Consider the following 14,259-nt stretch of genomic DNA (forward strand, 5'->3'; position numbering starts at 1 on the left):
AAAGGTGATGAACCGTGATTGGAGGGGCCCACTGGCACTTTTTGCCCAGGGCCCCGACAGACTCTAGAACTGCCACTGAACATCACAAGCTGAACAGTGTGTACAGAGCGTAAACCCTATTGATTTAGGTAACAATATTACCTTTCTTCTGTTTCTTCTAACAATTAGGTTTATAGCAAAACTATCGGTAATTTAATTGATCAGTTAATCAACATCAATTTTGATAATTTATTTTTTAAAAAAAGCAAACATTCACTGTATCCAGCTCACCACTGTGATGATTTGCTATTTAGTTCTCTGTTTTAAATCATTGTAATTGACTGTCATCGGGTTCTGGACTGTTGGGGCAAAACAAGATATCTGAGGATGTCACACTGCATTCTGGGAAACTGTGATAGTCATTTTTACCCATTTTATAGACAATAAATCTGTCAATCAAAAGATTGATGAAAAAGCCAGTCAGATTAGACGGTTAAATAAATGGATTAGAAGAATAGATAAATGGATAGAGAGATAGATTGCTTCTTCAGAAAAGTAGCAGAAAGTCACTGGATACATATACTCCATGTCCACGGCTGCTCAGCAGTAAACAAAGCCCAACCCCATTTTAACTGACAGGTCTCATAAATCAAATTACATTAATTTATATAGTGCTTTATACAAAACAAACTTGATAGAAGGCAGAGAAAGGACACAAAGTTAATGTAGGTGAAAGGAAGGAGGTTCACTTCCAGACATAGTCTCTATGGATCAATCCAAATGTCCACCCTTCATTCATACATACTGTGACATTTTCACCATCATCATGTCACGTCTGCGAGGACGCTTGACCACGAGGGGATAAAATGAGCTGCGGGACAAGACTTATCATTTCATATCGTTTCCATTGATATAAACGTTCTTGTATTAATGAAAGCTCTTGCTTGTGAATGAAATATCAAACCTTGCTACATCAAGTAAACTTACATCAAAAATTAAAAAAGTGAATTCTCCAATTGTATACATGGTACATTTGACCTATATCTGTGCATTGTGTTGAATAAAAATGGGTAATTCTTTTATTGATTAACATTTCTAATATTCCTTTATTTTCCTTTGTCACATCCATATTGTAAGTCTGCAACCCAGCTGGATCTAAGGGAGGTCCACAGAAAATCCACACAAGGCCTTCTGTGGCCTTGATGAATTGTGAATTTGGATAACCTTTAGCACTCACAGGAGCTTGCTTGCCCAGAAATCTGGGTTCAAGGGCCTGTGTACCACGGGGGATTTACAAAAAAAATAAAACAGATGTCTTCTGACTTTCCAGCTGTCATACTCTGTACGAGTTTCACTGAGATGATTGAATATGTTGATACTTATCTAGGTTGCCTTCAAGTATTAATGTGTGCCCACAGCAATGCTCTTAATGAGCACCCACCCCCTTTCAAAACCAAACTTCTGGATTCAGCCTTCCTTTTTGTCTGTATGTATATTGCAAATCTTGTAGGGTGCGGCCAACACTTGCTCAGCTCTACTGATTCCATCAACAAAAGAAGGGCAAACTCTGGTGTAGTTGGAGCCAATGAGTGCAAACATGAATCGCCAAGGAAGTGGGTGGGCTTGCACTGGAGTTTTTCGTCTCTCCATCAGGCCATGGATTCTCACAAACTCTCAACCCAAACCCTTAACCACAACTGCTTTCCAAACCTTATGTGAGTTTTGTTTCCAATGCATGGTTCACTGGGAACTGGGCAGCATGAGCCTAATCGAACCACATAAAAACATACAATAAAGTTTTCCACTGACACCAAGAACCCAGGTCTTAGCTAACTCAAAATATCACAGGCTTTCTGAAAATCTAAGAGAACATTGAACTGTTATAGTCCTGCCTTTGTTGAAGCTCTCAGGTCAGAGGTTCACTCAACCACAAGATGATCAAAGTTCTCAGTTTTACCATGAGCCATAAACTCTCTCAGCTGAAACAGACAAACTCTGCACTCCAAGCCCACCCACTTTTTTTGGAAATCCAGTTTTGTTCAATTTGTGGTGCTTGTTTTGATTTTCTTTGTGCAGTACAACTTCGTTTTGTTTATTGTGAATATGTTTTGGCTCATGTCCCTGACTGCAAACTCAGTTTTGAGGCTAATGGCTTTAGCTTGGCTCCAAACCAAATATCCAGGGTGGACCTTTTTAATGGGTCTGGTCATATCTGATCAAAACTTCACTTAAAGAACCGATTCAAAGTTTGTTTTTTTTATAAAAATTACTTACTGGCATTCACATGATGTGTTTATGGGTTACTTTTTTTGTCTGTGTTAGCAATACATATATTAATTTATGCAAAACAGGCACTCTCAATTCTTCCATCATCAGTATTATAACATAATTCATTTGATAATGAATATGTCTTTGAATGTCCTATATTTTATGTATGTTATTTTATTTATCTTTTGGTTAATTATGAACTAATAAAAATATACATTAATTTCAGATATTTCCAGTTTACCCATGAAACAGTATTTTCTACTTTAACTTTACTTATGTACAGTTTAACATTAGCGAAATTTCAAAACCATCATCATGTTTTAAAAATAATCACCTAAATAACTGATAATGAAAATAGTCGCTAGTTGCAAACCTACAATGAATCTCATAGACTGTATTTATGATTTAGGAACCAAAAAAAAATTCTAGCTTTTAGAAAGTTTTGCTTGTGACTAAAGAATAAGATATTATGAGTAATATGAAATATTTTTTATAGTATCTATTATAATATTTTTTTATAGTACCATACAATATCACACACTGTCCAAACAGCTAAGGTATTATCAGTTTGATCAAAAATAAAAATGTCATTGATCCGGGAGCGGAGCTGGTGACGTCATCTGTCCCGCGTAGGCGGCCGCTCCCATTGGATATTAACGCGGAAGTGAGGGAAGCACTTCAGCTAACAACAACAAGGAGTCTGTTCTGACTTCCATTGATGTATGTTCGTCTCCAGGAGGGGTTTTATTAGACATGGCTTTACCGGCTCAGCTCAAACCCATCCAGCACCACCTCCGGACCGCACAGGAGCATGAGAAACGGGACCCGGTCGTGGCTTACTACTGTAAGTTTGTGGCTGGCTAGTGTTAGCCGTAGCTATTGTTAGCATCCCATCTTTGTTTACCTGAGCCGATAGCTGACAGTGTGTTAGCTTAGCCTCTAACTTTTATTTAAAGTGTAAATGTAAAGTGTTCACAGTCAACGACTGTTTCAGGTCAATGACAAGCCACAGAGCTGCGGGTTTAAATCAGTCTGTGTTGTCAACGTTAGCTGGGACAGGTCGAACTCCATTAGCCTGCTAACGCTGACTTCATGTTGTGACAGCTGTGGGAGTTTCCCCTCTGTGTTACAATCACTGAGGCAGACATGGCGAATCTGTGGGGACTCAATCGTCACCGGCTTTGTGACGCTGCACCTGCCCTGCTGCTTTTATCCCGCTAACTTGAGCAGAAGTGAGCTGCTACTTCCGACATTGTGTAGAAGTTGGCCAGTCGATCACACTTGGCTGTGTGTCGTAGAGGTCCAGAGCCAGTAGACAGATAGTGACGGTCCGGAATGTACCAGATGACTGATGTAAATTCCTCGTCCAGCTTGTTCCTCGTCGGCTTTGTGTGTTAGCTAACAGATAGTCATGAGGCTCCACTGACAGGCATGACTGGCTCAGCTCTAAAGAATGAGCTCCACCCCGCTGCACCGCAAGATCAGTTCATGCTGTGTCAGTGGATCAACAGTGCTACACAGTGACTAATGACTCAGTAGAACACACAGGTATTTTCACAGGGTTTATAGTTATTTAAAGCTTGTATTGTGTTGCTGGTAGAAGTGATTTTATTTTCTGTTACTTCACCTGTCCTATGTGAGCAGTCAGGTTCAGCCAGGTTGGATATCATTATGAATATTGTGACACTGTTGTCAACACCAGACATGACTTTCTTGCTAAAACAAAACGGTTTCAGTCCTCAAATACTAAAGAACAGGTTTTGTGAGATGGAGGTCCAAATCATGAATTAAAGAGAATCTCACAGTGCTGGGAATAAATGTTCAGCTTGTGCTAAAGAACAGGTCTAGATGCTACATGATATCATATGATATGTCATATGAATTGATCCTACTAAGAAACACTGCCCTTGTAGCAAAAGCCTGATATATCTCCCAGAGCTCCATTAATGACGTGTTATTTTATTACCTTGAATGCCACTTATTTTAACTCAATCACGAATACAAAGTCCTGCTGCTAGACAAACACAATAGAGCATCAAAAATGTATTAATCTGTCACTTAAAATAGTCCCCAACAATTGCGCTATTGAGGAACATTTACGAAAACTACAGTTACCAGCTGTGCCAGCACATTCAGGAAGTCATTTAGGAAATTGCAGAGCCTTTTAAAAAATTAATCTATGTAGATGTGTGACATGGAGGAACAAATTGGCTTTAGCTGAGAGACACAGACAGAGAAAGGAAATCAGAAAATATTGGGAGATGTACCTGGAGGTTGGTTTTAGTCTTTTCTCTGGTTGCTTTTGGGAAATATAGTATACCACTCAAGTCATACTTTAAATGTTGTCTTCACACATGAAATTATAAAATAAAAGACCTCTGTAAATGAAATAAATGTAAGATTAGATTACTGTCTTTCCATACGGTTTCTTATTCTAACATAGCTGAGACACTTTACCTGAAATAAAGACCAACTCCGTTGGCATAAAAAAATAATACAATTAAAATCAATGTAACATTCACATTCAAAGGGAAGAAGCAAACGTACCTTTACACACAACAAATGCCATATACTCACGTTTGTGACAGCTGTTGAGGCTGTCGCCTCCAAATTGACTTGATCGTGAAACAAGACAGCTGGCTTATCTTTTCTGCTAATTAATTTCCTGAGGAGAAACGCTGCACCACGTTTAAATAAAACTTTTTTATCGTTTTATATTGAAACTGGTTCGTTCAGCTTTATTGGGACTATAAATTGCAGGATCAAGCAGTGATATGTAGTTTTAGCCCCTCCATGCTACACACACTAAAACCACAGCAGTAAGACAAGAAAAAAAAAATGAATGTGTGTGTATATTCTTTTTTACATTTATTTTTTTATGCTTCTGCCTATAATGCTGCCTATATAATATAATATAACAATTCTTGAGTGGAACTTGAACAGATTTTTATGAGCATGATATATGCAGGTATATGTATCATCAGCATAGCAGCTGTGGTGTAGCAAGTAGCCTGAAGCACATCCAAGTTTTCCATGAAGTAGGGCAAACTATGTGAGTTGACTTTTGATTGATCATATAGAGTACACTGACCTCAGTACAGCAGGGGTCTCCATCTGAACTAGTTGAGCTGTGACATTGGGGAGCTTCTGTGGGCTTCTGTGATGCACATGAAGACGTAGGAAAAGCAAGAAAAAAGAAAGCTGTCAGTTAAGGGAAAGTTTTTTTCTGTCTGGAAAAGTAAGAATTCTTTACTTCATCACAGTGTTTGGCATTTAGAGACCAAGTATGTGGAGTCCATAATGTTGCTGCATCTTATCAAATGAGTTTTAGTTTTATCAGGCAAGACAAGAAATCAGATGGTGTGTCCCAGAATGAACAATTTTCACTCTTTCACCGACAAGTTGTCTTTTTGTTGGATGGGATGGGAGTGCATTATTAGTCACGCATATCTATCTACACATCGTAATTCCTAATTCCTCATAGATAACCTTTTAAAATACACAGTCCCACCTGGGGACATTTTGGTTGTGCTAATTTAGGGTGTGTCAATCCTCACACAACCTTGACAGATTCTACATTGTTTTAAAGCTGTAAGTTCTGACTGTACAAAGCATTTCTGGATTTTAGGATCCTCATGTTACTGCAACAACTGTTGTCCTGGAGAAAAAGTCCAAAAACTTGAGTAGTTTTGTTTGCGATTGTGTGCAAAACTAGTGGTGTCTTGTCACAGCATACTGATTCAGGAAGTGTTTGTTATACCTTCAGTTGTCCTGGAAGTCTTGGTGTGGTGGTGTGTATCAACCGCAGCTGTCTGGTCACCTCTGACTGGACACAAGATAACATGTGACCAGAACAAAGCTGTAGATGGAGGAGGAGACGTGTGTTACCACATGCAAAAATGTAGTGAGGAGGAGAGTGAAAAAGAACTGATTAGATAAAATTTAGAACAGGGGGCTAATGATTTTATATTGTGATCAATCTTGAAGATGTCCACAGAGATCATGGTATTTTACCATTATCCCTCCTGTATTCTGTCTACCCTAATAATGTGGAATAAATGTTTATAATAATTATAATAACAATAATAATAAGATTAAGATTGAACAATATGCAAATAAATCATATTGCAATTACTTTGGCAGATATTGTGATATGAGTCAAGATTTCAGTTGGTCATTTTTGCATTTCATTTTCACTGAATAAAAAAATGTAATTATTGCTGGGTTTTGTACCAAACAAGCATGTTCCCTTACATTGGTCAGCCAGGATACCTCGTGTCCTCATTCACCTCACCACTAGGCTGCACTGCCTTTGTTGCTGTTCACCATTGCCGTCACCGTTATTGTTGCAGAAAGTTCAGGGACGTTATTCTCAGCTGTTCTCAGCAGCTCCCTGCAGTGAGAGTGACTGCCACCCACCAGTTCGCTCATTAAACCAATTAAACCTCATGTACCATGTAGGTAAGTAGGTTTATGGCTTGTTTAAAGTCATAATTGCTGAAATCAGAAAAAAGGACATGGAGGGGAGGAATAAATAGCCTGTAAATGGTAAACAAAGACACAAAGGAGGCAACTTTGTTCAGTCTGTTGCCAGCAGAGCGAAGGGTCTGAAATTAGGCCAGTGTACATGTGACCTTCTGTTCCTTTTTAAATGGCTTTGTGTGGATGAAACAGTGTTTTTTCATGTGCTTGTACACAACACTCATCAGCTTCCGAATAACATGGCTTTAGGTTCTTGTTAATGTTCTTGACTGTTTCAGGTTGAACGATATTTGTTCTGTTATCTACCAGGCCACACTGTTGCACCATGTTGATCACTTTTCACTGCAATTTGTTCATCTTGACTTAAAGCTTTTGCTGAAAACATTTACCCAGAGGGATGTAATGGAGGTCGAATTTTGCTGCCATTTATCCAAAGACCTTTTTTTGAGTTGCTGATGCCGCTGGAAAGCTTCGCTCAGCCTGTCTGTGGAAAATGCAACCAATCTAAGACACTCTATGGCTCATTACTGCTCCCTGATTGGCTACAAATGACTGAGGGTGAGGGTGACACAGAGAAGGAGAAGGAGAGGGCCCGCTGGGAAATGGATTGGACCAGGAGGTGTGTGTGTGGGTGTGTGGGTGTGTGTGTGGGTGGGTGGGTGGGTGTGGGTGTGGGTGTGGGTGTGTGTGTGTGTGTGTGTGTGTGTGTGTGTGTGTGTGTGTGTGTGTGTGTGTGTGTGTGTGTGTGTGTGTGGTGAAAGAAGTTCACTGAAATATCATTTTCTGTGTTAAATGAATCCAAGCTGTGCCAGTTAACAAAATGCTTCAAAAGATTGATTTTCCTATTTATCTGAGGTGAATCAGGTGATTGAGTCTGCTTCTCGGATGGTTTATGTTTGTGTGTCAGGAATACGCTTTCAAGTTTTCTCAAGGTGGTCGGTTGTGAATTAACATTTTGACTGTGTGTTAACAACTTGCTTTAACATATTTTAGTTGGGCCATCATGACAGGTGTATGTGCATCCATAACCTCCTTGGAAACAAATTTTCACCTGAACAAGCTGCGCTGTTTTTACTGTGGAGTTTATTTAGTTATCAGTACATTGTCAGTTTTATTGCTGAGCCTCTGCACTCTTAAGACACAGAGCACTGACAGCAACATATAAAACCAATAAATAAAATGATGTAGCCCATAATGAAGACCTGCTGCTCTTGCTTTAAGGCAGTGGACTTGGCAGGCTGGGATTTCCATATTTACTTTATAAGCTGTGTTTTTAAATGGAGCAACAGTCAGCGGCTCCCCTCAAATCATTTCCTCAAGGTTAAAAGCAAACACACGGTGACGGATGGTTTAGTAACTTTGGGGTTTCTGGTTTATTCTCAGGTGGTTGCTGTAAATAAGAATGAGTTCTACTTGGCAGGCATATAAGCGTGTGACCTCCGTTCATTGACACTGTGGTTGGTTGGTTGCAAAATTCATCAGACCCTTTTAACCATTTAATGTCATTATTTGGACAGGACGCGACCTCCAAATGGATGGTAGGAAATCTTCCAGTCTTCCATTGGCCAATTTGTGGTCATTGGTCATTGTGGTCGTGTTGTGTCTAAACTGCGAACAGTGTGTGTGTGTTAGTATTTTTGTCTGTGGCGCTCCTGGTCCAGTCAGTGTGCAGCAGGAACCTGCTGGGTGTGGGATGGATGTGCGATGTTTCAGCACACAGTGTGTCACAGTGAACCAGCCAGACCACTGGAGGTCAGCAGCACCATGTGTCTGGGCCTCTGAGCCTAGCTGTGTGTGTGTGTGTGTGTGTGTGTGTGTGTGTGTGTGTGTGTGTGTGTGTGTGTGTGTGTGTGTGTGTGTGCGTGTGCGTGTGTGTGCGTTTGCGCGTGCGCGCGAGCGCGCGAGGGAGAACGAGAGGCAGAGAGAAAGAGAGAACGAGAGGCCATATGTAGATATGAGGGCAGGAAGCTCAACTTGCTCAACACTAACTGAGTGTGGTTGTATGTGTTGAAGAGAAAGTTAGGAGTCTGTCACATTCATACATCATTTAACAGGGAGAAGTTTTGACACTTGTCTGTTGTTTTGGAGAAGGAGCACAATGGTAGAAGGAAACAGTATTGACAAGAATCCTGCAGCAGAACAGAACAGAAGAGGAAATAGACTATAAAACTTATATTTAAGAAAGAGTCACAGCATGAAAACCTGCAGTTGTTGCAGCACTGGTCTGTCTCCACTGTGCTTCCTCCTCTTCCTCAGACATGTTGGTTCCAACTGTCGCTTTTCCCAAAACAATTTCAAGTCAATCACTGATTGGCTCGACAGATGGTTACAAATCTGACCACCTCGAGGAGTTTGGATTGAACAGATTGTAAATTAGAAGATTAGAGAGACGCTGATGTACATCACGTCATCTCTGACGGAGTGTTGTGTTAAATCAGGTATTTTTGAGGGGGATTTTGAGGCTTCATTCCAGACAATGACAAGATGATATGGTTGTTGTCTTAACTCCTAAGCTATGTGAGAGCCCAAGATGTCTGGGGGGTGACAGGGTGTGGGTGGGGGTATTGGGGGGACTTTTGTTTGGATACGTTGCATTACCAGTCAATAAGTAACAATGAAAATCAAACAAAACTTTTTGGTCACTAGTTAAATATACCTTTCTCTTCTCTCTTCTGTCTTTTTCTGTTCTTTCTCTCTCTCCCTCTTGCCTCGGCTTCCTGTATCCAGCGTTTCAAATTAAGAGCCCTCTTCATGACATTGCAGCAGTAGTAATAATTTACAGCAAAGTGTATATAGCAGAAACAGTGGTTAGTCTTTTTGTAAATGAGGAGAATTGGAGTTTTCTAGTTCCATATTTGACATTTTGCCTGTGTTGATTTCTATAAGAAGATATATTTATGGTTTGACCATAACCATCTAGGTGTAGTTTTACATCTCCTCTCTCAGGCTTCTCTCTGGAGATCTAGTAACAAGAGAGGCTCTGAGCCTCTCTTCTGATTGCCTGACTGTTTTCTGAGCAATCAAATCAAAATATTGCAGCTTTCATGGAAACACTCAGAGACCAAAACCTCCAAGGTTGGATGATGTGTCCAGGTGGGCGGGGCCAGGGCTACGGCTGAGAGCAGCGACTGCTTTGTTGTGACATCACAAAGTTGCAGAAGTCCTGGTGGCTCGGTTTAAGGCTCAGTTTCTGAATACAGGCTGTGTGCATTTCTCTGTGGACTAAGGCTCTGATACTTTCACAGTATTAATATAGAACCTAGACCTGCTTTATAATCAAAAAACACATCGAAATCTCACTTTATACAAAATGGGAGCTTTATGTTAAGCATTCACAACGTGTTTATCACAAAACCTCTGCCAATCTCTCAGCATTAGAAACCATCCCTTCAATCTCCCGGGCTGAATCAGACGGAGCTGTCGCGCTGCCATACTTTTTGTCTGACAGTTGATGCGTGTTATCCATCACTTGGCCTCAGCCCTACATCAGCAGGTCTATCTAAATTAGCCCACTAATGCCAGATAGTATTTTACCTCACCTCCACCCCACAACAGGCCGATCAATAATGGGTTGAGTCAAATCCATGATTTGTTTAGCTGTAATGAAGCAGCGTGATTCACCAGCAGTTCCCTGGCTGACATCATTTGGCAGCGTTACAAATGCCGTTTTACACAGATTGGATCATTGACATTATAAATGAGCTGCTGAGCTTGAACACAGGTACCCTACCTCTGACTTTGGGCGGTAGAGACAGAATCTTCTTTACTTTATTTAAACTGTATGTTGAATGTATTTGTTTACACACTTGCATGCTGCACCTTAACTTTTAGAGCTGGCCTGTTTCCTCTTTCAGTGGGCCGCAGGTGTGAATACTTGTCTTCTACAAAACAGTGTGTAATCATGAAAGGAATCACAGTTTGGGGAGAAGCTCATATTCAGGTGTTTCTCCTTCTCTTTTGGAGCACTGATCAGTGAATCTAAAGGAAAACAGGAAAACTAACCCCCCCTCCTCTTCCCTCTGAACTTGGAGCAGCCATCAGGACTCTCTCAGATAAAGTTGGAATGAGAACTGACAGATGATTTGCTCAGATTAATTCAAATGCAGCCCACACAGCCTCACAGGCTGTCTACACAGTCTACACAACTGATGCTTCCGTTCATTTGCAGTGTCTTTGCTGCCTCATTGAGTGACTTTAAATTAGTTGTTGTTGTAATGTTAATGGAGTCTTATCACACACATCTTCCTGACTTAAGATTAGTTGTATCTGAAGACAATGCATTTCTGTAACTTTCTGAAACAGGTGACCAGGTGCAACAGCATGAATGGAGGGACAGTCTTGAAATCTGCACCATTGTCCTTGTTTTATTGCATCTTTCCGTGTATGGGTAATGAATGAATGAATGAATAGCATTACTTTGTGCCTGACTTTTACATATGGTGTCCAACCCAAAATGTTTTAAACATAGATTTCACTATCACAAGTACTTGTACATCTGTAGTGTTTTGTAGTTTTATAATGGTGAGTTCTGTGGTCGTCACCAGTGTTTACCCCCAGTGTTTTATATTGATCATACTTCGACTCTCCATACTTTATGTGGATGGCTAACACTGACATGTTGTGCTGTAATAAGTCCTCTCATCACCTCTTTTCACTCCGAGCATATTTCCCTCCCTCACACACACTCAAAGTGACACACTGAGACACACACACACACACACACACACACACACCAGTGCAGCTATCCTCCATAATAACGCCCTTGCCATTTATGTGACAGAGTGTCTGCATTGGCCAGGATTCAGATTGGCACGGATTCTTCATGACCGACGTCAAAATTGCGTCGAGGCTGTGGCATCCTGCCAGCGCTCTTTATACTGGTGTTAATTCTTCCCTGCTAAACACTTCCTCACAGCGCCACAGCTGTCACACTGAGATAAGAGTCTAAACAAATCTAGTTGTTCATCAGGAAAACTCCCTTCTTAAAGTTAAATCTTTTCTGAGTTTTGGGTTTAACTCCTTGTTCTGGAAACATGAAACTGTCTTAAAACTGTTGCAGCATTGCAGCACAAAAACAACACTAATACATCATTACTACCTTAACTCTGAGAAATTAATATTATGGTAAACAATTAATGATTGGTAAGAAGATTGGCTGTCTCTGATTTCTACACTCGTGATGATGGTTGTTAAAGCCTCTACATGTACATTACATGACATCCCTCCCTTGCAGGGTAATTGGATTGATCAGGTTTAACATACTCACACACATATGTGGTGCACAACCCAGTGAAAACACTGTCATTACAAATCAACCAGTGATGACTGATGGTTGGACACTGAACTGGCAACCCCGTCCTGAAAAATAAAAGCAAAAGTCCCTTTGGGTGCAGTTGTGCTTTTTGCGTCTTCATATCAAGAGCCACAAAGATCAGGCAGATCTTAGGCTGGAGTCTTCGGCTTACCCCCAACCCCGCAATAGTTTCATATGTTTCCCGCCATTATGTGATATATTTTATATCGAAAGAAGATGTATACCTAATTATGTAGTATTAAAAAAAACCTGAAACATAAAATACAACATTAAAAAAGCAACCCACAACCAATACCGTGATATTATTGTATGTAGTGATATTCAATGATATCAAATATAGTGATATTTTCTGTCATATCCTGATAGTTTTCATATCGAGGAAGATATTTATACTTGAAACATAAAATATAATAACAAAATCATGTATTATTTTTAAAAAAAGAAAGAAACATAAAATATAAGAATATGATTATATTTTACCCCTCACCCCGCATTTTTCATAATATCGAAAAAAAAAAATTATTATTATTATATTTTACTAAAAAAAACAACAAAACTACAGAAACATAAAATTCAACAATATAATTATATTATAAAAACAATATAGACGAAATCGCAGGTTGATATTTGCGCTGGACTGTATCGTGATATTACATTTTGGATATTGCTCAAGCCTGCTGGATGGAGACATGTTTTTGTGTGACTGATGTGTGAATGGATGTTGGGTCTACGTGCAGAAGTGCAAATGTGGCTCGTAATCATCCGAAAGACAACATCTTGTTAAAAGTGTTCTTACATGTATGTTTTTTCTGTGCTGTTCTTTCCTCATGGTCCAACACAGGAGGGTAAATTTATGGGATGTCATGTTACTTTTGAGAGGAAATGCAGCATGTGAAACCGCCAGTGTTCGAAGTTCATGCACTTATATCCTTCCTCACCAACATCAGAGTACAAAGCCACTTTACTTTTTTTCTTTGTGCACATTGGCTCCGGCAGCAGCAGCAGCTGCAGTCCTTCATCTGAAGCTTATCGTTTTAGTGTGATGAAAGATGTCAAATGGAATAGGAAGTAGCGAAACCACTGGCAGTAAAAAGCATTTTCTTACTCTAATTATATGCATGACAGGCAGAAAAGAGGCGCAGGAGAGTGGAAAGCACCAGCAAAGACCCTGTAATCTCTGAAAATAACAGCCTGAAAGCTTATTATGGCCATTTCACCAGTTACAAACACTTGTTTGCTGCTTTCTTCATAGTAAGGGACGTAAATAACAGAGGAGCAGTAAAAACACAACCTGCTTACCACAAGAATTACTCACTGAAAACAATTGCAGTGTCTAACCTCAAATTATGTTGGGTAATCTGCCCTCATTCATCAGGAGAGACGCTCAGAAGTGGCATGTGATTTTAAAATGACTTATTCCTCTAGTTTATAGGTGTATCATAGGCGCGGCAGTGGCAGTGTTTAGTGAGAGGTGTTTTTTTTATTAGAGTGGTGTTTGATAAAGCAAAACCACCCATTCAGACAAGCGTACCTGAGTAAATAATGTTAGGAAGCCTGATCCAGGTTGGACTGAAAACCTTTCCCTCCAGACTGGTATATTTCTCAGGCTTGTTGTGTGCTCAGACAGGATTTCAAAACTTTCAGAGGAGGTGGTAAACGTACAGACAAAAAAAGACAGAGACTAGAGGGAATCACAGAACTGGAGGTTCTGCCAGGTTCTTAATTTCAATCAAACGTAAGCACAAACACACATTTGAAGCCTCAGTACCGTCAATGGCCACCAGAGGGTCTGAAGCACTGGGGGGCAGATACAGTTCTTCAGTATCTGTGGCCTTACATCCTCTCTGCCGTCAAAGCCTCCTGTGTTGCAGTTCATTGTCTGTGAACAGCCAAAGTGAATGTTGCACTGTATGGGTGTAATGGCACAAAGAATGTCTTTGTCACTTCGCTGACTGGCTGGCTTGCTTGCTGCCTGCCTCAGTAGCCGAGGACCTGCTGTACGTCTCCCTGTGCTGACTGGTTAACTGCCTCGGTGGCTTCCACATGAGTACATGCCTGCATGTGTGACACACTGCTGCTTTTTGGAAACACTGAGTGGTGCAGGCCATGGTGGCTTGGCGGCGACTCCCCACCGTTCTGCCCTGTGAAATGGGACATTGTTAAGCTGATGCTGTGCAGGACAGTGACACTGTGCTGTGACTCAAACCCTAAACATG

The 14,259-nt window shown here is 40.4% G+C and overlaps 1 protein-coding gene across 3 annotated transcripts in view; it reads left to right on the forward strand.

Annotated features, from left to right (window-relative positions):
• The first annotated feature begins 2,898 nt into the window (after positions 1 to 2,898).
• The window catches only part of vta1 (vesicle (multivesicular body) trafficking 1), a 60,152-nt gene continuing 48,791 nt past the window's right edge, over positions 2,899 to 14,259 (forward strand). For all 3 annotated transcript variants that reach the window (XM_071467537.1, XM_071467538.1, XM_071467539.1), the window contains exon 1: positions 2,899 to 3,091. In XM_071467537.1, coding sequence (XP_071323638.1) covers positions 3,001 to 3,091 — 91 coding nt within the window. In that variant the 5' untranslated portion in view covers positions 2,899 to 3,000. The remainder of the gene's footprint in view (positions 3,092 to 14,259) is intronic.

This window comes from Trachinotus anak, unplaced genomic scaffold (genome assembly GCF_046630095.1).
Source record: "Trachinotus anak isolate AG129_WGS33_773 ecotype Australia unplaced genomic scaffold, CSIRO_AGI_Tana_v1 ptg000031l, whole genome shotgun sequence".
Lineage (NCBI taxonomy): Eukaryota > Metazoa > Chordata > Actinopteri > Carangiformes > Carangidae > Trachinotus > Trachinotus anak.